Source organism: Malurus melanocephalus, unplaced genomic scaffold (assembly GCF_030028575.1).
Source record: "Malurus melanocephalus ecotype Western Australia unplaced genomic scaffold, MMel_1.1 scaffold_279, whole genome shotgun sequence".
Classification (NCBI taxonomy): Eukaryota; Metazoa; Chordata; class Aves; order Passeriformes; family Maluridae; genus Malurus; species Malurus melanocephalus.
In genome coordinates, this window is record NW_026623511.1 from 847,007 (window position 1) to 871,903 (window position 24,897).

Genomic DNA, 24,897 nt, shown 5'->3' on the forward strand with positions numbered 1-24,897 from the left:
ATTTCTTTTCTTTGGTTATTTGACTCYAATGCAGTTTTTAAATATCTGAAGTACATGTTTAATTTTTGTACCCCATTTTATGTGCTGCCAGACACAGCCCGCAGCTCTGAGGGCCTACCTGGATGCTGCCTTTCCTACAGCTCAAACCAGAGGCAGGAGTGCAGCTCTGCCCTGTTTCAAATGGAAAATACCCAGAATATTCCCTACCAGCCCACCATGGTGCARCTTGGCAGACAGGACCAACCTGCTCCACTCCATCTCCAGGAATATCCTGATTTCAAGGAAGCACCCAGCTTCCCTGGCACTCCTCAAGTACAAGTGGGAGCAGAGGGAGTGAYCCCAATTGTGGAAGTGCATCCTTCCACCTCTGGCCATGCAGGCAGAGGCAGGGCCCYGCAGGCAAAAGACTCATCAGAAAAAAAGATGATTTATTATTATGAAAAAACTTACAAAACACAACTCTTATCACCCTGAAGTCCAAGGGATGCACAGTCCATGCCATGACGTGTTTCCACGATGTGCTTCCTGCCCGGTGCTGCCTGGATGCTGCCTGCGTGGATAATTATGGTGCGGAGCTTAGAGAGAGGGTCTCAGCCTGGTGCTGTGATCACCTCGGGGTGAGATGTGGGGTCTCACAATGCTGGCAGCTGCTTGTAGGGAGGTCTTAGGCAGGTTCTKCCTGCTGAGGCAGTAGGGAGACTGTTCCTGTGGGTGTTTCAGCAGCGTGCAAGGCTATTTGGATCCTGTGGTGCCAGTCAGGAATGGTCTCCAGCAACAGGGGGCTCCTCATGTGCACTTTGGGGTGCTCCAGTAGTGTGGGTGCTGCTTTGGGGGCTCTCCAGTGGTGGTGGAGCTGCACTCTGGCATTCTTGAGCAGAGTTCTTGGGCCTCCAGCTGTGTGGGCAGCACCAGGGGGTCTCCAGCAGCACATGGATAGGCTCAGGAGGCTCTCCAGCAGCATGAGGCACGGATCAGGTTGGATCAGGGGATTCTCCAGCAGTAACAATTAAACTTTAAGCTTAAACTTAACAAACCTCTAATATTCTAAAAGTAAACTTCTTTTAATCCCCAACAGCGAGGTATGGATCAGGAAGGCCTCAAGGGTCTCCGGTAGCAYTGAAGGCAGTTTGGACAGGTTCTGGGAGATGAGCCCATCTCCAGAATGGGGCACGCAGCTCTCACGGGCACTCAGGCATTGGTGGCAGCGGCGGCACTGGCGGTAGCAGCGGCGGTGGCAGCGGCGGCGGCGGCATCGCGGCGCTGGGTGGCCCGCAGCAGGCTCTGCCGCAGCACCGGGTACTGCCGGTGGCAGCCATCGAGGCCGAGCCGCAGGGCTTGAGCCCAGTCCTCGGGCGGGCCGCCCCGGCCGCCGCCCAGCACGGCCGACACCTGGTTGAGGGCGGGCAGCAGGGCCAGCGTGAGGCGGGCGGCGGCGCGGCGCTCCTCGGGCTCGGCGGGCTGCAGCATCCATGAGGCGGCGGGCGCGGGCGGCCGGCACAGCGCGCAGCCCACGGCCAGGTCGTACATCTCCACGCCCGCGTCCGCCAGGGCCAGGGCGGCGGCGCTGATGGCGGCGGCCAGCGCCGAGCCCCCGTCCTGCAGCAGCAGCGCGCTGACGGCCAGGCGAGCCCGCGGGTACCGGCCCAGCCGCACGGCCGGCTCCAGCGCCTCCCGCAGCGCTGCCGCCGCGTCCCGCTCCGCCTCCCGCTCGGCCGCAGTGCCCGGCCGGCCCCGCGCCCCGTGTCCCGCGAAGGGCGCCCGGCGGAACTCGCAGAGCAGCCGGCCCGGCCCGGGCTCGGCCGCCTCCCGCGGGCCCCAGGCGGCGCAGAGCACCTTGGTGCCGCTGCCCAGCTCCACGTAGGCCGAGCCCTGCGCCTGGCTCAGCAGCCCGGCCCGCGCGAACAGCGGCCGCAGGGCACAGGGGTCCCGCGGCGCCGCCCCTACGCACTCTTCGTCCTCCTCATCCTCGGCCGCGATCGCTGCCCACAGCGCCGGCGGCTGCGACTCCTCCGGGCCGCAGAGGCGGCGGTGATCGAGCGGCATGTTCGGCGGTACGCCGTGAGGGCGGGCAGGGGGCGGGCACGAGCAGAGGGCGGGCCCAGGCTGTGACTGGCAGGACGATCCCACCCCATCCTCTCCCGTCCCCTCCCCTCAGCAGAGCCGGGGCGCACAGCGCGGGGCAGGGGGCCTTTATTGACAGGAATCCCAGGCAGAGGACAGACAGGGAGACAAAGGGGCAGGGGTTCCCCCCTCAGTCAGTTCTTCAGCTCCCCCAGCCGGAGCCTGGCAAAGTCCGTGGCCAGTTTCAGGGCTTCCTGGAGGCAGCCCACGTTCTTGCCTGTTGCCTGCGCAGAGATGTCCTTCCCTCCGCCTTTGCCGTCCATCAAGCCAGACACTTCCTGCACCCACTGGCTCGCTTTCAGGCCCTTATTTGCAGTCTCCTGGGCAGGAAAAGAAACCCAGCGGTCAGCACTGAGGGAAGAACAASAGTCTCCTGCCCCCTGACTACCACTGCGTCGAGTCCTGACTCTTCCCCTTCCCTGTTTGCAAGGCACAAGTCCTTTTCCTTCACTTCTGCAGCCTGACAATAAGCCCAAGCACGAGGGYTGTGGCTCTTGCTAAGCTCCCATCAGTTGTGGCTGTGTTATTTTAGATTATTCCTGCCTGGAGGGTGCAGCTCCTCCACGAAGGCTCAGGGAGAGGCAGGCATGCAGTCCTGGTGTTACCTGGGGTACTTGACAGAGGCAGGTGATCCTGCCAGCTTCATTATCCACAGCAAAGAGCATAGCAGCAGTCTGAGGGGAGTTAGTCTTGAAGAGCTTCAGAGATTCGTTCAGGGCCTGTAAGAGAACAAAATCATTACATGACTGCCTCTCTGCGCTTGCACTCAGCCCAGCTCCAGTCCCAACTGCTGGAGCAGCATCTCCTTCCAACTACGAGCCATCTTCACATTCCTGGCAGTGTAGAAGCCTTGGCAGCAGACATAAACCCTGGCTATGTTTCCCGAGGCAGGAAGAAGAATCTTATTTCCCCACCTTCAGGCATCCAGAAACTGGCAGAAGCAGCCCCAGAATGAACCTTTGCSTGAGTGTACTGGCTGGAGGGCAAAAAGCTCCTCCCAGGAGGGAGCAGCTGTTCCAAAGGGAGTCAGGAGAACTCAAAGGCAGCATGAAGATGTTCCCAGACAGAGCAGGTAGGACAGAAACCAGGGAGACTGCCACACATCTCTTTATTCCCAAGGAGACCATCTCTCGCCCACACACACAGCATGATGCAGCACAGAAGCCCAGGAGTGGGTCCTCTGGCGAGCAAATCAGTGCTGCTCTGGTTGGATTGGGAACATGCAGCTCCCTGGGCTGCCAGCACTGCCATCCCATGGGATGCACCCTTCTGCTGGGGAAAACACTGCAACAGCACCCAATGGGAGCAGAAGTGTGGGCAYCATGGTGATGGTGGTGGCCACAGAGAGTGAGTGGGATCAGCTCCAAGAGTCCCAGAGAGAAAATTTTAACAGGGCACTAAACCCAGAGYGGTCTAAGCCCAGGCACAAGCAGCCTCCGCTTCCTGATACTTGCTGGGCTCAGCACTGAGACACKGTGCACACAAGGGAGCTTTCATTCCAATAGAAATCACTTGGAAAAAACTTGTGTGTGGAGGAGGGAAGGAGCAGATTCACCCCTGGCCAGGGAAGAACTTGACATGAGGTCTTTCCATACCTTTGCTGAGGCTCCATTTTCCATTTCCATGATGACCCATGGCTGGTTAGGGTGACTCTCAATGACTTGCTTGGTCTTCTCCAGCACCTGAGGACGACAGCAGTCAGCCATTAGACCACCCACACTGTGTGTGGACACATGAACCACCTGGGTAGAGCAGGGACAGAGGGCCCAAAGGTGCCAAAACACACCCACAGCCCAGTCTGGAGCAGCTTCACACTGTGGAGCCAGGAGCAAAATATTCTGACAGGTAGGTATGTGGCCCACAAGACAGCATGATATGTATGATTCCCCCTCCAGAAAACTCAGGATCCAGGAGGAAGCCTGCACCCAGGGGCACCATTAGGGCAGGAACAAGCTGCCATGCTTCAACCTAGGCATGGAGGTAATTCTGCTTCAGGAGGCAGCAGAAGCTGGAAGGTTGAACAGTGTGAGGAGGCAATCTCACAGATCAGTTCTCTTCCACGCTGGACACAAATGGAGTTCCCAAGGGGGCACCCCACAGCCCTCCCACACTGTCCTTTACTCCAGTCCAGGGCTYACTCTTTTCTGGATGTCAGCTTTGCTTGCTCGGTCCAGGTCATCCATGACTTTCTTCAGTGCTTTAACAGACTCTCTCAGTTCATCTTTCTGCCACTGTGGGATAACAGCAGTGGCCAGTGTCTGCAAAAGGGAAGCAAGTAGAGAGGGTTAAAGGTGCCAGTGACCACGACAGGRGATGCAGCACCTATGAACCTCTGCCTCAACTGGTAGAGCTCAGTAAGCTCCACTCCTCTCCCAGTGCCAATGACATGAGGAAGCAGGTGCTGGCTGCAGTATCCAAGGGACAGGAGCAGGCAGGTGAACTCGAGTCTTATTGATACCACCCACTGCTGGCAATCAAGGTTCCAACCACTCTGGGGAAGTAGAGCACTGCTACCATCCTCACCTCACCGAGATCTGCGATCTCCTTCTGCACATCCTTGTTGGGAGCTGTCTGGACCTTGACCTTGGCCTCCAAGGCTGACAGCAGTTTCCTGAGGCTGTCAACTTTCCTGAGGGCCTAGGAGAATACAGCCTGAGTCAAATCAAGCAGAAATATTGAACAGTGGCTCTTGGCCACCCTAGAGTGAGAAGAAGTGAAGAATGCTGGAATGCCCCAGAATAGAACTTAGTATGTCTTGGGAAACCACAGGGCCAAAGCAGGCAGCACCTGACCAGAATCAGAGTGTGATGCTGGTACACAGGCCCCAGGCCTCTTTCTTTGCCAGGACTGCCAAGATTCCCCCAAAAGAGAAATCATCTCCCCCATGAAATCCCTTTCTCCCACTTTAGCAAGCACCAGCTCACATCCTAAGTCACTGCCTCCGGCAGGAGAGGACTGGGTTCTCAGACTTCACCAGTCTCCTGCCAGCCTTGCCAGCTGCTCAGAGCTCTATATCTGCAGCCCTTCTGCAAAACCAACCTGAGCTAACCCCAGAGCCATCCCACACGCCCACCCAGGTTTCTCTGCCACAACATTTACAGCTGAGACTTCCCCCTGTGTTCCCCACTCTGACTGTAGTACAGCTGGGGTCTCCAGCATGGCCTTTGCCAACATCACCACCCTTTTCCATGAGTCACTCAGAGAATTCTCCTTGGTGCTGACAGGGATACTGTGCAAATTCAAACAAAATTAACTTTRGCACAGGGTTAATAGGTGGAATTTCACAGGGGATCTCTCCTGCCTACCCTTACCTTCCGAGCTTCAGCCCCGGTGACTGCAACTATCCTCCGAATACCTTTAGCAATTGCTTCTTCTGAAACAATCACAAAGGGGCCAGCGTGGCTGGAGTTCTGCAAGTGCCTTTGGAAAGAACCCAAACAGACACACAAGAGAATTAGAAGTCCATCTCTCATCTCAGCAAGAATCAGCACAGAAACAAGACATCAATCCTGCCAGGGAGATGCAGCAAGTGTGGGGATAGGCAGAAAAAACCTGTGCTAAAAGCAAATGAGGGAGGAAAGGGTGGCAAGAGCTGTGCTCCCAGCACTGCCAGRGACCCTGTGTGAGGGCAGGGGCAATACAGGCAGTTTACTGCCTGCAAAAATTGTAAAGACTGATTGACTCAGGACTGGTGTGCCAAGGCACATCATCACCACCACCTCCAGCTCTGCCCTGGCTGTGCCCAGTGTACGCTCACGGCATTCCCAGGAGCTCGAGCTCCACAGGAACTCTTTTTCAGCCCCCCTGCAGCCTTTCCAGGTACTCACGTCCCTCCGCAGAACTCAATCGAGGTGATGGAACCCCCAGGGCCAGAGGGGTCAGCCAGCAGCTCCTCCACGGGGATGCCAATGGAGACCACACGGACAGGATCAGGGTAGGTCTCGTCAAAAACTGCCCTAAGTCCTTGGATAGCTTTGGCTTCTGCGAGAGGGCAGTCCTTGGCATACACAGGCTGCAGAGGAACAGGAAAGGGATGCAGGTAAGAGCCAGTCCTGTCAGCTGTGACTGAGGACCCACATTCCCAGGAATTTTCCTCCTCTGAAAGATACTACAAATGAAGCCTTGTGCCTCACCTGAGCTGGGGTTTGTTGAGCTGCAAGGATCACAAAATTCTTAGCACATGCCCCACCTTCCAAAGTCCCAGTACGTCCTGCTCAGACTCTCTGTGTGCTACTGCACATGCAAATGGTACCAAGCACAGACTCCAGGGAGCCTCAGGGTTTGTTCTGACACTTGGCACCAGAGAGAGCAACTCTCCTGCCACTTGGTTTGTCTGGGTGCACACTGTAAATCCAGCCAGGCCTGCAAAACTACTCTGCCAAATTTCCTGGCTCTTGTAGCTGATGTGACACTACTGCAGTTATGGAACACTCCAACCCTACAGAGGGCTTGACACCAATRAACAGAACAATCCACATGGGGTTTTCCCACTCAAAACCCTCTGAGGTGATGGCAATTAGTGCACAGCAATGTACCAGCAGACTCAGAAACCTCCTGCATGCCAAACTCCCAGCATCCCAGATCATCCAAAACCTGGACTCAAGGTACACAACYTGTCACCTGTACCCACCTTTGCCTCCTCGATCATCTGGTTGGCRATCCCTTCAACTTCCTTGATTTCCTGGGTAGACAGGGCTCCTTTGGCTGTGAAGTCAAAGCGCAGCCTGTCGGGTGCCACCAGGGACCCCCTCTGGTCAGCCTCCCCCAGCACGGAGCGCAGGGCGAAGTTGAGGATGTGGGTGCCCGTGTGGTTGCTCATGACCGGCCTCCGCCTGGCCTGAGGGAGGAAGCCATTGTTAGATGGGGTCCTACACCCCAGAGCCATGATCATCTCCAGCAGCTGAAGGGGAGGTTAATGCCCTGCTCCAACAGAATCCTAAACTAGCCCAGGACACCACAAACAACTGATCACATTTTGATCATAATGCTTGATCATGTGCTGCAGGGTGAGCAGGACCCAAACATCAGGCCCCAGAGCGGCACGAATGAAAAGAAACAAGACAAAATCCAGAAAAGAGACAAACTCATGTATTACACCGTGTCTTAACTCACCTCATCAATAGTCAAGTGGACCTGATCTCCTACTTTCAAGCTCCCATACAGAGTTCCTATGTGGAGCACATAGCCTCCTCGGACCTGCACATTCTTCACAGTGAATTCTGTTTTCTGTACAAAGAGACAAATGCCTCATGTGAGCAGGATGAGAGGCCAAGAGAAGACATCATCCAGCCAGAGATCTAAGCTGCAACTGGAAAAGTCCCAGCTGAGAGCCAGAGTGGTGTGTGTGCTGGAGAAAGCTGAGCATTCCCAGGTACAGCACACAGCAAGGCAGAGAAGTGAGTGAAGGTGGGGCACAGTTACGGTGCACAGAAAGAGTTCCCCACCTCAGCTCCCCATCACAGCTTGAGAGCACTGCCCTTGGGCTCGGCAATCCCAGCACCACCACCACAGACCCACACTCTGGTGACAGCAGCACCAAGCTGAGTTCCTCAGGAAGCAAGGGGAAGAAAACTCCAGCATATCCATGCCATGCTGCACCCCCAGAAAGGAACCCTGTGCAATGCCTGACACTTGACATGGATAGGAAATTGCTGGTCCTTGCTTAGCCCCTTCTCCCCCTCTGCCCAGGCCCCAAGTCAGACCAAGTCTAGCAAAAGGCTCTCAGGCCCACTCACATCCTCCCTGCTGTCGTCATCCTTGACCATGTAGCCCTGGTCATAGATCTGCCCACCCTGCTCGGCGTAGAAGCAGGTCCGGTCCAGCACTATCCCACATTCCTGGCCAGTGGAAACCTCCTCCACAAACTTCTTCTCCCTGCGGATGGCTTTCACTGTGGCCACGAGGCTCCCAAAATCTGCCACCAGGATGACAGGCAGTGTCAGTAAAATAGGAAAACCTTATAGACACCACAAGGGAGCAGAATGTCACAGCAACACCTCCCAGTTATTGCAGGAGCTCATGGCAGCTACCACATTTAAGGAGAAAGAAGTAAGGCAACAGTTAGCTGGGAATTTCATTTAGTGCCCTCCAAGCAGGGACAGTCACTGCCTTCCACACCTATGCAGCAAAAGGTCAGCACACACATGGCTATGAGCCTGCAACCTCCTGAATCTCCATCAAATCAAAAAAACTAGCAGGAAGAGGAGCCAGAGCAAGCAAGGCAAGGACCCTCCAACAGGCCAAGCAGAAACTCAGCCTTCTGTAGCACTGGCAAAGGAGCAGCTGAGCAGTGTGGAGACACAAAGTTGCAGGGAACAGGAATTCCCTTAACTTGGCAATAGCAGAACAGTAGCCCCTGAACAGCCTGTCTCTTTCCCTGCTGACTAGTAACAAGCAGACTATTCACCTCCACAGCCTTCCACTCCCAACTCCATGTCCCAGGAAATGGAAGCCCAGATATACATGCCAGAGAAGGTTTAGTAGCAGAACATTTTGGTGAGAAGGTTTTTTCATACCATAGGTACCGCTCAGATCTGAAGCATAACTGTATTTTGGGGAGTCATCCGTCACCTCCAGCCCTCGGGCTCTCAGCTCTTCAATGGCATAGATGTCCAGCATGAGGAGATCCTCCCCTCCAGCACCCTTGCCCTGGGATTTSAGCTGCCAATGAGCAAAGTTGGAGATATGAACTGTCAAGCACCAAGGTTTGAGAAACACCTATGCACACCAGCCTAGTTGCACACCTCACTCACATGCCTCAGCACTCCATGATTTAAGGCTCTGCCCTGSGAAGTTGTGTGCTAGCAGCTGGAGCGCTCCCCTCTTTTCTGGCTTTAGAGGAGGCAGTTCCAGCATGCAGACCAAGTRAGCCTGAGCCCAGCAAGGGTAAGACCCAGCTGATCAATGCCGTTCCCTGCTGCTGCAGCAAATGTGCTGTGAGAGGCACCCAGGCTCTGGACCTGCCTGGACACTGGTCTTTGGAAAGGGAATAACTTCCCTAACCAGAACAGGACAGCAGAGGTGCTCCCAGCACCCCACTATCTCTGTCTGAAGGCTCAGCTCAAGGTTCCAAGCTTTGCTAGTGAGCAAAACCAAACCCAGCTGTACAGAAAAGACATGTCCCACAGCAACTGCAGTTGTCCTGGTTTTTCCCACAGGACACTGGGGCATATGGGGTGTGAGCAGACTCAGTAAGAAAGGCGCAGCTCACGACTGCAAACTGCAAAGAAGGGAATTCTTCCTGCCCACTCATACAGCAGCTTTCCCTGGAGCTGTTACCTACCTGAGCATTTTTCCGCTCTTCTTCAAAGCCCTCCATGTCCACAACAAGGCCCTTCTCCTCTGCAATCAGCCCAGTGAGATCCGCAGGGAAACCGTAGGTGTCATACAGCAGCCAGGCAGTGTCACCTGCACAGAAAGGGCAAAGCAGTCAGCTCTCACATTCCRTGAGTCACTGCTCCCCTCCCTGCTTCCCCACTCGCTCTGAGCTAKGGCAGGACAGCAAACAGGTCTGGAGAACGTGAACATCCAAAAGGTTCCTCCCTGTCAACAGAGAGATCTGTGTCTGGGCAACTTAGAAACCTGATCAAGTGAGCATAGACAGGTGATTCATTATCAAGTGAGCATAGACCAGAGGAGAGACAGGTGGTTCAGACCTAAGACATGCCTTCTGACTCCAACTTGGTCCTCTCACCATCTTCCACCAACTCTAATTTCCCCACCTAGATGAGCCCTGATGGTGCATCCAGACAGAAATCACCTTACCAGGAATGACTTTACTGTCCCCAAGGCTCTGGATCTTCCTATCCAGGATGCGACGTCCTCTGCTCAGTGTTTTCAGGAACTGATCCTCTTCTTCATTGATAATGTCCTTTACCATATCTGGGTCCTTCTTCAGCTCAGGAAAGGCATCTCCCTGCAGACCCAAGAGGATAAGCCCTTCAGCATGGAGATCTGCACAGCSCAGCAAAGGAAGTCTTCAGCAGATACAACGGAGTGGGAGAACTTACCAGTGACTGCACTACCACATCAACCAGAGTAGCAAAGAAACCCTTGGGGGCATTGAGCTTCTCATGGGAGTAGCGCACAGCCCGTCGGAGAATCCGCCTCAGCACATACCTAGGGAATAGGAGAGCCCATGCCAAAGTTACACCCCCGAGTCATTCTCAGGGGTTCCACCAGCATCCACCTACCAGCACCCTCTCCCAGCACCAAAAGCAAAAGGTTTTCTCCCACATTTTCCCTCAAACAGCTGTTCATGGCAGCAGTAAGGCACAGGTGAGGTGCCAGACCCCAGCTCCATGACCCACACTCCCTGTGAGCTTACTGAGTCCAGTGGCACCTGCAGCACAGCCTCTCCCAGTCCAAAATTCCTTACTTTTTCGACAGCAGCACTTCACCAAGCAGGGCTTTGTGCCTGTCTGCCCACAGTGATCCTATGTAGCAGCTGGCACAGAATACTACTGATCACAAGAACCTTGTGCATTGTGACCTTTTGGATGGACCTTATTACAGTGATTCAAGCATSAAATATCCCGAGCAAACTCTCTGCTACCCACTGCTTTAATGAAGAATCCAAAAAGATCCCAGAGTTCTGAGAGGAGTCATACTGAACAGAATGGAAGTGGTGGCAATGCAGCAGCTCCTTCTTACCCTCTGCCAGTGTTGTCAGGCCTGCCCCCATCCGAGAGGGCCAGGGTGATGGTCCGTGCATGGTCAGCCAGCACACGGTAGGCCATGTCGATTCCATCAGCATCCTCAGCCCCAACCTGCCCCAGGTATGGCCTGGCACCGGTGCCCTGTGCAGAGAAGGCAGTGAGCAGAGGGGACAATTAYAGATAGCAGCACAATGGCAGAATATCAAGGAAGGGCCTCAGAAGACAAGCCCACCCCATCGCCCAGAGCCACAGAGGAGGAGCATTCCTCTCAGAAAAAGGTGACTCAGTGAAGTCAGGGAAGATAGGGAGCTGTAGGCTCTGGATGGTGCCACAGCCTGCACTTCCATGGSCAAAAGCCCTCCAGACTAGAGGGAAAAAAAAAAAAATCAAATTTATCCCATCATTATAAGAGCCCAAGAGAGATGGAGAGAGAGAAAGTGAAAGGAAATCATCTGTTTTGCACATTGGCTCAAGGACTCCAACCTGGCATAACCTGCCCARCCAAGAAACCTTTCAAGTTCTGTCACACAGGAGATGGTCCCASTTTTCCTCTTTTAGGGTGTTTTTATCCATACCCTAGGGAAAGATACTACTGTAACCATGCAGTGCTTGCACATAGTGCAAACCTCTCCCCACAGGCACAGTCCCTCCAGCCAGGCTCCCAGCTTACTGCAGGAAGGCAGAGAAGAACACAGGGGCTATGTCTAGCCAGTGGATTTAGCACTTTAGAAAAGCAGCTCTCCAATTCCAACTCTGGAGCCCTGCCCCTCATTCCTGAGAGGTAGCAGGAGCCTGGGCTCTTCACCCTGTATTTTATCCAGCACGATCTGCAGCCAGGAAGCTCCGCTTCCTCCACAGAGGAAAAAAAAAAGGCTTGGAATTGTGCACAGAACTCCCAGCATGGTAACATGGTCCCCACCCAGGACAATGCAGCAACAGCACATCAGTTCTGCAAGTGACTGTCATGGTTTAGGGCAAAGACCTCCTGTCTCAGGGAATTTTCTGCAGATCAGCACGTTCCAGGTGTGAGACTGAAGGTCAAACTGATTCTGSGTTTCTCTCTACCACATGGCAAAAAAGTAGCACTTGGCAATGGCTGACTGCAGAGCATCTCCCACAAAGAGAGGACCAAGAAGTRTGCCATCAGGACAGTTTACAGAGGCTGGGAAACCTGCACCACTCACTGTCCTGTTTTCCCCTGGAAACATGCCCCAGGGCAGCAATTACTGTGCCAGCCCACATTCCTATGCTCAGGAAAGTGCAAATGTGTGGGGCTCACAGCAGCTGGGAAAACAGAGACCACCTTGTCCWACAAGGCTCTGGGATCCATTCCCCAGGGATTCAGGGAAAGGATACAGATACATCAGGCTCCAGTTCATACCTTTTGGATGGCTTCAAAGTAAGGAAGGAAAAGGTCAGTGTCATAGTTGGACATCTTGTTCTGCAGCACAGAGACGAGTCTTTCCAGGCCCATCCCAGTATCAATACTTTTCTTAGGAAGGGGTTTCAGTGTCCCATCAGCTTCCCTGCCAAAGAAAGGGTAAGCTGTTAAGGATGGAGGCTTTGCAGGGGGAACCCCATCTGTCTCCTCATCTCCATGAGATTTAGTTCCATCATATTTGTGACATGGTCCCATGCATGAGCTACACAAAGGACAGCTTTGATAAAATATAGTTAACAAGACCCTCAGCAACTTAGACCCAGAACAGACAATAACTTATTCCCTACTGAACTACTGGCAGATAAAGAGAGACAATGCTCTCAGTTTGTCCCAAAGGCAGCACAGCCCAACCAACACCTTCTTTACTGGTGGGCAAAAGGACACAACATCACAAAGTGCTTGGCTCTTGGTCAACTGGGAATGGAGAGCAAGCCAGGGGAAGTTAAAGAATGTGCAGCCCAAGCAACCTCCCAAACTGAGCTGGAGCAACCTGGCTCACCTGGAAGCTAGAAGCAGGTCTGGCTCACCTATTGAACTGTATGAACACCAGGTTCCAGATCTCCAGGACGTTGGGGTCATCCTGATTGACCAGGTGTGAGGCATCTCTGTCCCCGATCCGGTCATAGTGGATTTCACTGCAAGGGCCACAGGGGCCRGTGTCTCCCATTTCCCAGAAATTGTCCTTCATATTGCCAGGCAGAATCCTGCCCTCAGCCAGCCTGTAAGAAGAAATTTATTGAGCAACAAAGCTAACTAAAAGAATTCCCCAAACTAAAGGCTGTGCCAGAGAAATCATAGCTCGCAAGCTCCCTAGATGTGSTGATGAATTCATAGTCTTGAGACAGACCGGTCCAAGAGCCTAAGGCTCAGGAACCCTGCTGAGGGGATCAAGTGAACACTGGACCTGGCACTCATCCCATGTGGAGACAGAGATTTACATAACACCTCAGCAAAGCCACCARCAAGAAGACACTGATGGGATGAAGAATCTGTTCTATGAGAAAAGGCTGAGAGAATTTGGATTGTTCAGCCTCAAGAAGAGATGGCCTTGCTGTCTCCTTTCGGTACCAAAAGGGGCCTACAAGAAATCTGGAGAGGAACTGTTTAGAAGGGCATGGAATGATAGAAGGGCTTTAAATTAACAGAGGGCAGATGCATATTATRTATTATGAATAAATTCTTCCCTCTRAGCATGGTGAGGCATTGGCACAGGCTGCCCAGAGAAGCTGTGGCTGCCCCATTCCTGTTCAAGGCCAGGTTGGTCATGGTTTGGAGCAGCCTGGTCTAGTGTAAGGCATCCCTGCCCATGGTAGAGGRGCTAGAATGAGATGAGCTGTAAGGTTCCTTCCAAMCCTAACCATTCCAYGGTTCTGTGATTCCMTCATCATCTCAAATCCTGTCAGCAGCACCACACTGGGCAGCAAAGCCCATCCATCTGACCCAGAACTCTCCTTAAGCTTACACAAGAGATTCTGAAACCAGAGTTCTCAATATCTTCAAATACCAATAYCTACCTTGGGTCTGGAAACTCCACCACCCTGTAAACGTTATTTGTGACACTTTAATTTTTTTTAAATCTATTATATGAGTTCTGCCACATAACACATGCCATGATAGAGTCATAGAAACATCTGTCTTGGAAAAAACCTTTCCTATCRTCAAGTCCAACCCAGCACTGCCRAGCTCATCACTAAACCATGCCMCCAARYRCACAGSTACACAGCTTTTTAATTCCTCCASGAATGGTGGCTCCACCACTGCTCTAGCAGCTTGTTGTGTTCTGTTTCTGTCAAGTATTTTTTCCTAATATCCAATCCAAATAAATTACTATTGCTCATCAGAACATTCACCCTTTCCTCAGTAAACAGCCTTACCCCAAATCCAACCAGATCTGCTTGCACTCCAGGTCTGGTTGCAGTCCTGCAGCCTCATTYCCACCAAAGTAAGTGACATAGAGTCTTTCAGGAGGGATGCCAAACTCCTTGGTGAGCAGCTCCAGTGCCAGTTTACAAGCAAGTTCCTGCAGAAGGAAACATGAGGTCAGCAAGTGAATGTAAGGATAGCTTCTCTTCAACATCCAAAGCACTGGCTACCGAAGGTAGCAGCAGCCAAAACCTTTCCAATTTTTGACATAAGAAAGAGGCAAATTAATATAGTGAACAGGGCAAAAGAAACATCTCATATGACTTTTCTGATGCAGGCAAGTTAAATCCTAGCATGTTCACTGCCTCCAATTTAATTCTGATTTTGAATACAACATGAGAAGCTTGGGAAAATAAATCATTATTGTATAATCACTCCTGTTTGAAGGTCAGTCATAGCTGCATAGCACATGTAAGTCCCCACATCTCCAGGACAGCCACTAAAGCCTCTACCTGAAGACTCCAAACTAGCAGAGTTAATTTAATCAGCTTTGCAAACTTAAGTAATTAATCTCAAATCATTCTGCAGGGTTGGGGCAGCTTCCAAGCTCATTTACTCCAAAGAAGCCACATGCACCTCTGTGCCAACATATTCTCTTTCCTCTTGGCAACTACTCTGCTGAGTTCACAGAGACACTTAMATGTGTGCAAGAGATTCAGAGCTGCACCCAGACTGTTTTACCTTGAAATAATCCCCAAAGGACCAGGATCCCAACATCTCAAAGAAGGTATGGTGGTACACATCTTTCCCCACGTCATCCAGGTCGTTGTGCTTGCCCCCTGCTCGGATGCACTTCTGAGTGTTGGTGGCTCTGTTCAGTTTAGCGAGCGGGTGTGAGGGGTCAATAGTGTTGAGGAAGATGGGTTTGAACTGACAGGAGAGAAAAAAGGGCAGTTGAAGAAAGCACTCAGAACCTCAAATGTTTTCAAATGTTGCAAGCAACAGCAAGGCAGTTAAGTGTCATCTTTGTCATGGTATCACTAGTCTGGGCATACCCAAAGAACCTTAAAGAAAGAAACCTACTGCTTCTGTCCGTAAGGATGCTGCCCAGAAATCAGCACTTGCACACACACAGGTGTTCCTAGAGCCTGGACTTCCAAAGGGACTGAAAGCTGTCACATTCCCAGCTGCCAAAAATTAAAAACTGATTTGCAACAGAGCCCTTGCAGYAGCCCAATCTCAGCTGCTCTCAAAGATGCCATTAGTCATTTTTGCCAGGACAGCTGTGGAMCCAAGGGTCAAGGAAGTGAGACTGGCAGTGCTCCCACCATAGGAACCTCCCCCAGAGCTCTTGACAATTTTGTGAGAGCACAGAGCAGTCTCTAGTGKACATACCAACCATCTTTTTGTGACCAGAAGGAAGACGGAGAAAACAACAATTTTCCCAACAGCTCTCAAACAGCTTCACAGGTTCCAACAKGATATGTTCATAGCACCGCAGTGCCAGGGTGGAATCCTACCTGATTCATACCGGCATTGGCAAAGAGCAGTGTGGGGTCATCCAGGGGGATTGTAGAAGATGAATGCACATAGGTGTGTTTGTTTTTCTTGAAGAAGTCAATGAACCGTTGCCGGATCTGGCTGGCGGTGAGTGGGGTCTCCATCTGGAAGCTCCAAGTCGCCGCTGCCCAAAGCAAGTGGCAGGAAAGAGGCAAAACCTCAGTGCAGTCTGAACAAAGAGAAACAAACAACGTGCTGTCAGCTCAAGCTGAACATCAGGATCACTGTCTCCAACTCCTGAAAGCATTTCCCCACATTTCACCAGCACCTCAGTTCAACCATTGGTCTGTCCCAAAGAGTGGTGGCCCAACCTCARACTTTCTTTCCCCCAACCTCCCTGATTTCTGGGGCTTTACCTCAAGTTACCCATTCTTTGAAAATATATGGTTTTAAAATATCAAATTCACATGAAAACGAAACTCAGTAGGTTGTGTTCGCCTTACTGGGGACAGAGGGACTGCCAAGTCATCAAAGCAATTCAAGGTCATTAAATGCAGAGAGTGAGGAGACATCATTACAGCCTGCCAGTATTTAAGAGGTCTTATAAAAAAGAGGGAAAGCAACTTTTTTACATGAGCAGATAATGACATGACAAGGCAGAACAGTTTTCAACGGAAAAAGGAGAGGTTTAAGTTAGATAGTAGAAACAAATTCTTCCCTGTGAGGGTGGTGAGACCCCAGCACAAGTTGCCAAGAGAAGCTGTGGATTCCCCGTCTCTTGAAGTGTTCAAGGCCAGGCTGGATGGGGCTTGGAGCATCATGGTCTAGTGGAAAGTGTCCCTGCTTTATAGCAGGGGTGTTAAAACCAGATGGGCTTTAAGGTCCTTTCCAATCCAAACCATTCTATKATTTGATAACTAAATCATAGAAGAGCCAAGTTTGGAAATGACCCCTGAATATCACCTTTCCACCCTCCTTGCTCAAAGCAGAGCCAACTCCAAGGATGTCGGGAAGCCTTAAGGGTACCGACATCCSCACACGCACACCAGAGGCAGGTGACAGCCTGGAGGACAGCACCGCCCGCKTCCTACGGGAACACCGGGCTGTCCCTGACAGCAGAGCGCAATGCGGATCCATGGAGGGGAGCGAGCTCCCAGCAGCCTGCTGCGGCGCAGAGAGACGGGAATACCCCACAGGAGTAAGGCCTGGGAGTAGTTCACAGAACCACAGAATCAATTAGATTTGAAAAGTCCTCTGAGATCATCGAGTCCAACCTCGATGCTGTAGGCGGGAAGGACCCGAGGGGAGGATCAGGCAAAGCGGCAATCCCAGGGCCTATCCCAGAACCTCTGCTAAACACACCCGCTCTCCAGTGCCCGAGGAGGGGTGAGCGCACAGCGCTGCCCGGCAGCGCCGCCGGCCGCCCGACATCCCCCYGCGGGCCCGCATGCGGCGCGACCAGCGCATCGCCATCGCCACCGCCACCCTCCCGCCCTGCCCTCTCCATGCCCGTCTCCCCTGTGCCCGCGGATCCCGACAGGGCTGTAGAAGCCAAACCCGGCAGCCGGACCCCTGCAGAACCCCCCGGCCGTACCTGCGCGGCCGCCGCCGCCCCTCGCTCCGCTCCTCCGACCGCGCCGCAGCGCCCGCTCCACCCCGCCCCTTCGCTGGACGCCGGTTTTCATTGGCTGTGGGGACTGTCAGTCTTGTGCCAGCCCCGCCCCTCCCCGCGGCGCCCCGCCCCCCGGCTGATGCAATGGCGGGACGCGGCGGCCACGTGACGCGGGCGGGCTGAGGCCTCACTGGGCGCCGCCATTTTAAGGGTGCCCRCCCTGAGGGCGCGGGGATGTTCCCCAAAAAATTGGGATCGTTCTCTGGTGCGCAACGAGCCGATAGTGACAAGAGAAACACCGATTGTTTATTTAAAAGCTGCCCCAGCCTGGGTGCTCSCTGGCATTCAACAATCCAGCACACCTCCGACTTTCTGTGGTGTTGTTTATACACAGAAATTCAAAGTTAATAACTTCCCAAGCACAGCGCTWCTGTTACGATTGATAAGTACTTTTCATAGAAATAATGTAACCCCAGCTAACTTCTGCTCATGTTCAGGGTAAGGGTCCTCACCTGGGCAGAGCCTTTTTGATGTGTAAGTGTGATTTTTAGTTTTACAATGAAGATAGTTCAGCTCTAAGATACATTGACCTRGAGTATTTTGCCAARTTAGCAATGTCATCCTAAATCTTGCYAGTTCCAGAATGTCCTTGAGTGAGGGATGCTGGCTGCTGCTTCTTGCAGTGATTAGGTCTCCTTTCCTACTGATTAGGCTTGAAACTATGCAAAGGTCTTGCATCAATGGACATCCTGACTTGAGATAATTCTGACTGACACATTCCACATTTTGCAACAATGATGCTGCCTGTTCCCATGGAGGGAGCAGGGAGCTGTGGCACTCAGCTAGGAAGGCGGGAGCTGGCTGGGGGTGCTGAGCTGGGGGTGCTGCAATGGTGATCGAATCCCTGCTGGGGGTTGTAATGGCTACAGAACGTTTGTGAGGGTCTGTGGGGTCAGGGTCAGGGTCATGAGATGCAGGAGGGGTCACTGTCTGGATGTGGTCATTCAGTTCATGGGAAGGACCTTACGGGGCCAGGCCAAGGGGCACAGAATGYACACAGGGGAGGCGACATGCTGACCAAAAGAATCACTCTGAGGACAGTCAAGCACTGAAATGGGGTCTGGGCAGTCTGTGGATTCCCTGGAGGGTTTTGAGGTCAGGTTCAAGCCCTGAGCAATCTGCTCCAAAGTCATCGCTGACCCTACTCCTCCTGATGGGACTTAGAGTAGACCCCTCTCAGTTCCTCTCTAAGCTGGGTGGTTCCCAGGTGCCTCTATAGCATTGGGATCTTGTAGTCTGRTCTCATCTCTTCCTTGGTGCATCCTTTCTGGCCCTGGGCTGTGATTCCAGAGTCAGGAGCATGCCTGTGCTRCTGTCCTTGGCCACCATCAGTCAGCCTTTTCCAAAGATCACTCCCCTGCTTGGCCCTGGCCCTGGGCCATTTCTGCAGCAYTCTTTGCTTGTTTCTGTTGTTTCCTTCCCAAGGAGCCGGGAAGGAAAAGAGGAAGCTCCARTCTTATTGGCTCCTAATGGGAGCTSTGCTCTGGGTGCTGCTGGCAGAGCAGGCAGGTCTGTGCAGTGCAATTGTTTGCACAGGTGATTACACCTGCAAGAACATCTGCTACAGCAGGACCGACTCCAGCACCATCCAAATCCACACCCAGCACGCTTACTTCTCATGGGGGCCATAGTCTGTCCACCACCATGGCAGGAGACATCACTGCTTCCTCCTTTCCATGCTCTGTGTCACCTGAAAGCTCATGTTCTAAACTTGGGGGCCCTTCACCATCTTTTGAGTGTTTCTTTGGTGATTGCCAAACATGAAACCACTCAGCTACTCAGGGAAAAGAGAATTCTGTCCCCTCTGCCAGAGTGAGCAACAGGTGTGTCAACTGGGAACTGGTTTTTGGATTAGCATCCCAGAATTTAACCATTCCAAACTGGGAGATTGATGGGCACAGTCAGATTTGAACCTGTTTTCTTTTTCTTGGTGGTGCTCTTCTAAGCCTRTGGATCCTTCTGCTGTTACAGAGGCTCTGGGAGCTGGGGCTTTAGAGGGGAAGTGGTGGGAGTCTGGGTGATGCAGGTGACATGCAGCCCCATGTGCCAAATGTTAGGGCGCCCTTGGTCCTCCTGGGACCCTGGCTCTGCTTGGGGCAGGTGAGAGGTCCGGGCTGGTGCTGACACTGTCCCTGTCCCCGTGGGTGCCTGGAGCCACACCCTGGGCTGTGCCTGGCTCCTCTTCACGCYGAGCAGGAGGCAATCTTGCCATGTGTCACCGCCTGGCGTGGAGGCTGCGGACATGGCTGCGCTGGCTCGGAGCGTCCTGGTGACGGGGTCCAACCGCGGCATCGGGCTGGAGCTCGTGCGGCAGCTCGCTGCCAGCCCCCGGCCCCCACAGCACATCTTTGCCACCTGCCGTGATCCCGAGGGTCCAAGAGGGAAGGTCAGTGCGGGCATAGGGAGTGGGATGGTCCTGAGCCAGGTGGGCAGTGGGAATCCACAGTCCCTGCAGCACTGCTGGCTTGCTGCCCTGGCTTGGTAGCCCAGGAGTGGGGGCAGGAGTGCTCTGGGGGGAGTCTCATAACCTCCCCAGCCCCTGGATAAGGCAGTGCCAAATGGGGCCAGGTGGGATGAGGCTGGGGAYGCAGACTTGTCTTCAGCACTCGCTCCTGGCTGTGCCCATCACCAGCCAATCCCTTTTCTGTGCTGGGATCCTTCAGGATGGGGGGCAGTTCCTAAGTGCAACAGCACCATTCTCCTGCTGGCTGTGGGTTTGCCACCCTACCCCATTCATGGGATGTGGGCCCCATGCACTTTACCCAAAGAAAGAAAATCCACCCTGGCTTGGTGACCTGGGAGCAGGGGTGGGACACCTGGCTCTGCTGACGGTGGCTTCTAACCTCCTCCCTTGCTCCATCACTTTATTTCCAGGCCCTGCAAGAATTAGCTGCTCAGCACTCCAGCATCAAACTGGTCCAGCTAGGTATGGAGCAACTTTTCTCCTTGCACCCAACATTCCTTTCAGCTCTGTGCTGGCTTTAGAGATGGGACAGGGGCAGTTTTTCCAGGAAGCTCTAGCCCTGCCAAGTGGGGAGGGATCCATGGGAAGGGATCTGTGCACCCCTGGGGAAGCTTCTCCCCCCAAAATAAGCTGCGGTCTGGCTGGAGCGGTCAAACTGGCTTCAGAGGAGGCAGAGGTGGGTCTGGACACCTCAGCTGAGCAAGTTTCATGGGAAAAGCATGATGTCTCTTCCCAAAGATGCTGAATACAGTGCCCAGGTTTTGGGCTGGGACACATGGGTTCAAAAAAGTGAAGCAAGGCAGGGYACAGGAACCTCCTGGATGGTTCCTAAGTAGGTTGATTTGGGATCTGCTTGGAGGTGCCCATGGTTGGCAWTTCTTTCAGATAAAAAATGGAGCAAAAAAAGTAGCTAAAAATTCTGCATGTGGGAAATCTGATCAGCCTGGTATCCCAAGCTGATGCTCAGACCCAGAGGCATGACATGTCCACAGCCTGGACTGGAGAGATGTCCCCTGCTGGGACATGTCCCATGGATGTGGGCCAGACTCCATGACCTTTTCCAGCAGCRTTTGGGAGTAGCACAAGGCACCAAATGGACCTAAACATCATAAGGGCTCGGGGGAAGAAAGGGAGAACTGCCAGGCTGGCATTTGGAGTTGGCAAAGTTGGGGTAGTCACAGGAAAGGAGTTTCAAGGGTGCTGGACTGGGACAGGGTCTCGCTGGGGAGAACAGTGTTGGGGTGAAGTGAAGAAAATAAGACACTCTTGAATYAAGGCTTTACTACAAGAGGCACCAAATCTTCCACTATTAACTAGATTATTAAAGTAAAACACTTTTTTTGTAATGAAAAACAAATGAGCTGTGAGCCCGAACTACCAATACTTGATGGGAAGAGCATGGCCAGCATAAAAATGATGTCTCAAGGGACTGGCCAAAAAACATACATCCCAAATCCCAGAAAATCATTAAAGTCCCAAAATAAGCTAAAAAGCTCTGAAATATCAACAACAACCTTATTTCTTCCAAGGAGACAAAAGTTTGTTATTTCAGCAAATTTGGGGTTAAAGAACTAAAAATATGTTGGTCCCACATGCTTTGGAGCAATGAYTCAGCTAATCCAAACAGAGCAGTTAATCATTCACCAGGTGACCAAAAGATCCCTCACATGTGGTGAAGTGACAGAGCCTTGAACTTCATCCCATCATTATCTAAAGAGAAGTAACTCCAAAACACTCTGTGATTTGTCCTGCAGCTGGACAKGGAAGAACCACTCAAATCCCAAGGCTCCTTCCCYTCACAGTAGCYYCAGAGCAAATTATCCCATCATATCYMCCTCAAATGTTTTCAGAACACTTCTACAAAGGTCTGTGCTGCACAAGGCAAGGAGCAACAAGTCCTCTCTCATAGTTGCTTATTATCAGAAAGACACCTGACTAGTTAAAAATGCCAGGGAAAAGGATTGTTCTCCTGCCCATCAGTGTATGACATATTCCAAGGAAGGAATCTTCAGCCTTGGAAACCTTTGCTAAGTTACTCTTGTCTAAGCGTGAGAACAGGAAAACAGCTCAGGGGCCAAAGTGTTGCAAAAAAAGTAATCTAGCCCTGCAGTCCCTCACTCCCAGCAGGCTCATCACATTGGCATCTGCAAAACCAGGTACAGAAATGTGCATGGGAACAAGGGCACACTCCAACCTGCCTATACACGTGAATGTTCAGGGTTTTAAGGGCTCTGTGGTTCACCTGAGGTATTAAAAAGCAATATATAAAGCTTAWTGCTTAAAAAGCTTAACCAGCCCATTTCACAACCTGAAGGTATTTGGATGAACCTTTTAAACAAAAACTCAACAGCCACTTCAGTTGGTGAGCATCCAGTGGAGGATGCAAATCCTAACAAGCAACCCTAAAAGCTGGACACAAACTTTAAAACTGGAAACAAACTTTAAAAAATACTACTTTTACGTCTAAGTCAGAAAAATCCTGCAATTAAAGCATAAGAGAATTTCAAAAGCTATACCAGTATTTAGGCAAAGAGGAAGGCACTGGGGATGCTTATCCCTGTTAACCCAATTTCAGTTGTCTTGTTTCTTGAGATGGATTGTCCCCGCAACTTGGTCAGTAGGGGTGACTTAGAGCCTGCAATCAAATACTGTGTGTTACATCCCAAATCTTTTATCGTACGCACCTCAGCTCATCTGTCAGCTCCAAAACATTGTGGGTAACAGTGTGAAGCAAAAAATTAAGAAAGAAAAATCATCTAAAGAGAAGGAAAATGTGAGGAAAGAAAGGAAGGATTTTTGCATACAAACAACTGTAAAACTACGGGAAGTTGTGCTGGGGAAGATCAATTTAAGCACAAAATGTTTAAAGAGGCAAAGATAACTTGAAATGATCAGTCAGAACTGTATAAACCAGAAGGGTTTTCATGTAATCCAATAAAATGAATGTCCCCTCTCTGTGTTAACAGCCCCTATAGCTGCTGTGCACTACAGAAGGGCTTGATGAGCTTGACTTCCCCAAAGACAGTATCTGTCCTTAAAATGTGCCCATCTGTGTTGGCTCCCTGTGGAAATAAATCTGTGAGTCTCAGTGTGCAAGGACTGAGCGCTCCTATGATCATAAATTCCTTGAATAGAGAAAGCAAATACAGACAAGTTTTTCCTACCAATAGTCCCTACATGACACAAGAAGAGTTGAATTAAGGTTTTAATCAGCTGAGGCTGCAAAACCAACAGGTGAGGATACACTGYTTCTCATTCCAATGTGCTTAATGCCCTGACCTGCTAAATCTGCTGCATCCTTTCTGGATAATGTTGGTTTMGAGAGAGCCATTCCAGCCACAGAACATTTCCCGGTGAGTGCTGTGTGACCCACTGGAGCTATCCGTCACTTTGCTTTTTCCCTGACAGACACAGTGAACTTGCCCAGCATCCAAGGGGCTGTGTGGGCTGTGGAGTCTCATCTGAAGGACCAGGGCTTGAACCTGCTCATCAACAATGCAGGCATCAGCTCCCACGCCACACTGCGCTCCCTCGACTCGCAGGAGATGCTCGACGTGTTTGCCACCAATGTGGTGGGGCCACTCCTGGTTGTCAAGGTACATGTGGACATTTTGGGTTTCTCCTGCTTGGGAAGATGTTCCTCAGTGGGACTAAGGTCGTCTCCATGGATCTCTCTTGGCCACCCAGAGAGCTCAGCAGCTCAGCCCAACCCCAGCATCCCCTATGYTTTGTTCTTCCCTACCTGGAGCTTCTGCCTGCACCAGACTCGCTGTTCTGGCTCACTCCTTCCCTGGGCAGAGGGGCTGGAACCTGGCCCCTCCTTGGGGCATCTTCCTCATCCCCTGTGCTTCTGCCAGGAGTGTCTGTCCATCTGCTTGTCCATGTCTGTGAGACAGCCCTTCAGGAAGGTCTTCAAGCTGGGGGTCTGTCACATCTTAATGGAGCATTGSTGTCTTTGCATCAGGAATTTCTGCCGCTGCTGGAGCAGGCAGCGAAGAGTGCAGSGAAGGARGGTCTGAGCTGCAGCAGGGCTGCTGTCATCAACATCTCCACCAARCTGGGCTCCATCGGGCTGTGCCTCGGGCTGCCAGAGGYYCCCATGTACCCGTACCGGGCCAGCAAGGTGAGGTGCCAGGGGAGGTGCTGGGGATGCTGTGCCAGRCACGGAGCCCATGGAGGGGAGGGAGCCCATGGGGCACCCCCTGCCCCAGCCACRCACCCCCTGCCTGGTTCTCCCAGGAAGCACAGAGACTGGGACAGCAGCACTGGGGACTSAACCTCTCAGGAGAGTTGTGCTGATGTTTTGTCCCAGGACCGAGTCCCATTYCCCACCTCCACAGCCATTTTCTGGCTGGGAAATGTCCCCTCTCCTGCCCACCCACACCCTGGGTTGTGCTAGCAGGGSTGTGCCTCTTCCAGGCTGCCCAGAATATGGTGACGAGGTGCTTGGCTGCGGAGCTCCAGGACAAGGGGATCTTGTGTGTGGCCATCCATCCTGGCTGGGTGAAGACTGACATGGGCACAGAGAAGGTACTGGGCTGTGCAGGGAGGGTTGGCAAGAACCCCACTGCATCCCCAATTCTTGAGGAGGGCAGAGGTACTTGGGGGATGCTGTATGACAGTGTGGGCTGCCAGGACCATCTGCTGGGGCAGACCAGGCAGGGAGCAGTCAGCAAGCTGCAAAATGGGATGCCATGTACATGGGATAGCCAGCCCCGTCTTCCCAACCACCCCTGGAGAACAGAGGTGAGGCAGTAAGGAAAAATATCCCCATAAGCACCTGCCCGATGTTGCTCCTGAGCCATGCACCCTCCCCAAGAGCTGCTCYCTATTACAGTCCATTGTCCTCTTCTGCAGGCACCTCTGACAGTGGAGCACAGTGTGAGGGGCATCCTGACTGTGCTGGCCAGCCTCTCACAGGCCACCTCTGGAGCTTTTCTTGACTGGGAAGGGAACAGCCTGCCCTGGTGATGGAGAGATGGACAACGACCCTTGCTCATGCTGCAGCCTCTGCTCGCTGGTTCACCCCTCTTCATGGTCACCCTGCTCACACACCACACTGCTGGGGAGAGGGAAAGGGCTTGGAAAACAGCTTCTCTCCCTTTTCCCCCACCACCCATGTGCCCCTGTGGTCTCTCTATACCCCCCATCTCTATAAACTCTGGCAGCTGATGCCTCT

General features: G+C 52.5%; 4 protein-coding genes across 5 annotated transcripts in view; 1 reads left to right on the forward strand and 3 right to left on the reverse strand.

The window, feature by feature from the left end:
• LOC130579562 (uncharacterized) overlaps positions 1-24,897 on the reverse strand; it is a 45,189-nt gene that overhangs the window by 17,664 nt on the left and 2,628 nt on the right. The gene's annotated exons all lie outside the window — the stretch shown is intronic.
• Positions 409-2,106, reverse strand: EXOSC6 (exosome component 6). Its single transcript, XM_057376444.1, has one exon. The coding sequence runs from the start codon at positions 2,041-2,043 to the stop codon at positions 1,189-1,191; it is 855 nt and encodes a 284-aa protein (XP_057232427.1). The 5' UTR covers positions 2,044-2,106; the 3' UTR covers positions 409-1,188.
• On the reverse strand, positions 2,175-17,245 carry AARS1 (alanyl-tRNA synthetase 1). The gene is made up of 21 exons (XM_057376436.1): positions 17,177-17,245; positions 15,603-15,811; positions 14,824-15,012; positions 14,094-14,239; positions 12,747-12,938; positions 12,160-12,304; positions 10,774-10,919; positions 10,131-10,239; positions 9,886-10,036; positions 9,404-9,528; positions 8,637-8,781; positions 7,857-8,035; positions 7,234-7,347; positions 6,752-6,958; positions 5,949-6,133; positions 5,433-5,541; positions 4,645-4,758; positions 4,260-4,379; positions 3,717-3,803; positions 2,727-2,840; positions 2,175-2,441 (listed from the first exon to the last, which is right to left on the reverse strand). The coding sequence occupies exons 2-21, from the start codon at positions 15,744-15,746 to the stop codon at positions 2,256-2,258; spliced, it is 2,907 nt and encodes a 968-aa protein (XP_057232419.1). The 5' UTR covers positions 15,747-15,811; positions 17,177-17,245; the 3' UTR covers positions 2,175-2,255.
• LOC130579554 (C-factor-like) lies at positions 19,437-24,891 on the forward strand. 2 transcript variants are annotated; one of them, XM_057376445.1, is made up of 6 exons: positions 19,438-19,640; positions 20,129-20,180; positions 23,127-23,314; positions 23,683-23,841; positions 24,138-24,248; positions 24,576-24,891. In XM_057376445.1, exons 1-6 carry the CDS (start codon positions 19,497-19,499, stop codon positions 24,687-24,689), a joined length of 768 nt encoding a protein of 255 aa, XP_057232428.1. In that variant the 5' UTR covers positions 19,438-19,496; the 3' UTR covers positions 24,690-24,891. The 2 variants fall into 2 exon arrangements, with proteins under 2 accessions (XP_057232429.1, XP_057232428.1); XM_057376446.1 differs by lacking the exon at positions 24,138-24,248 and having other exon boundaries at positions 19,437-19,640.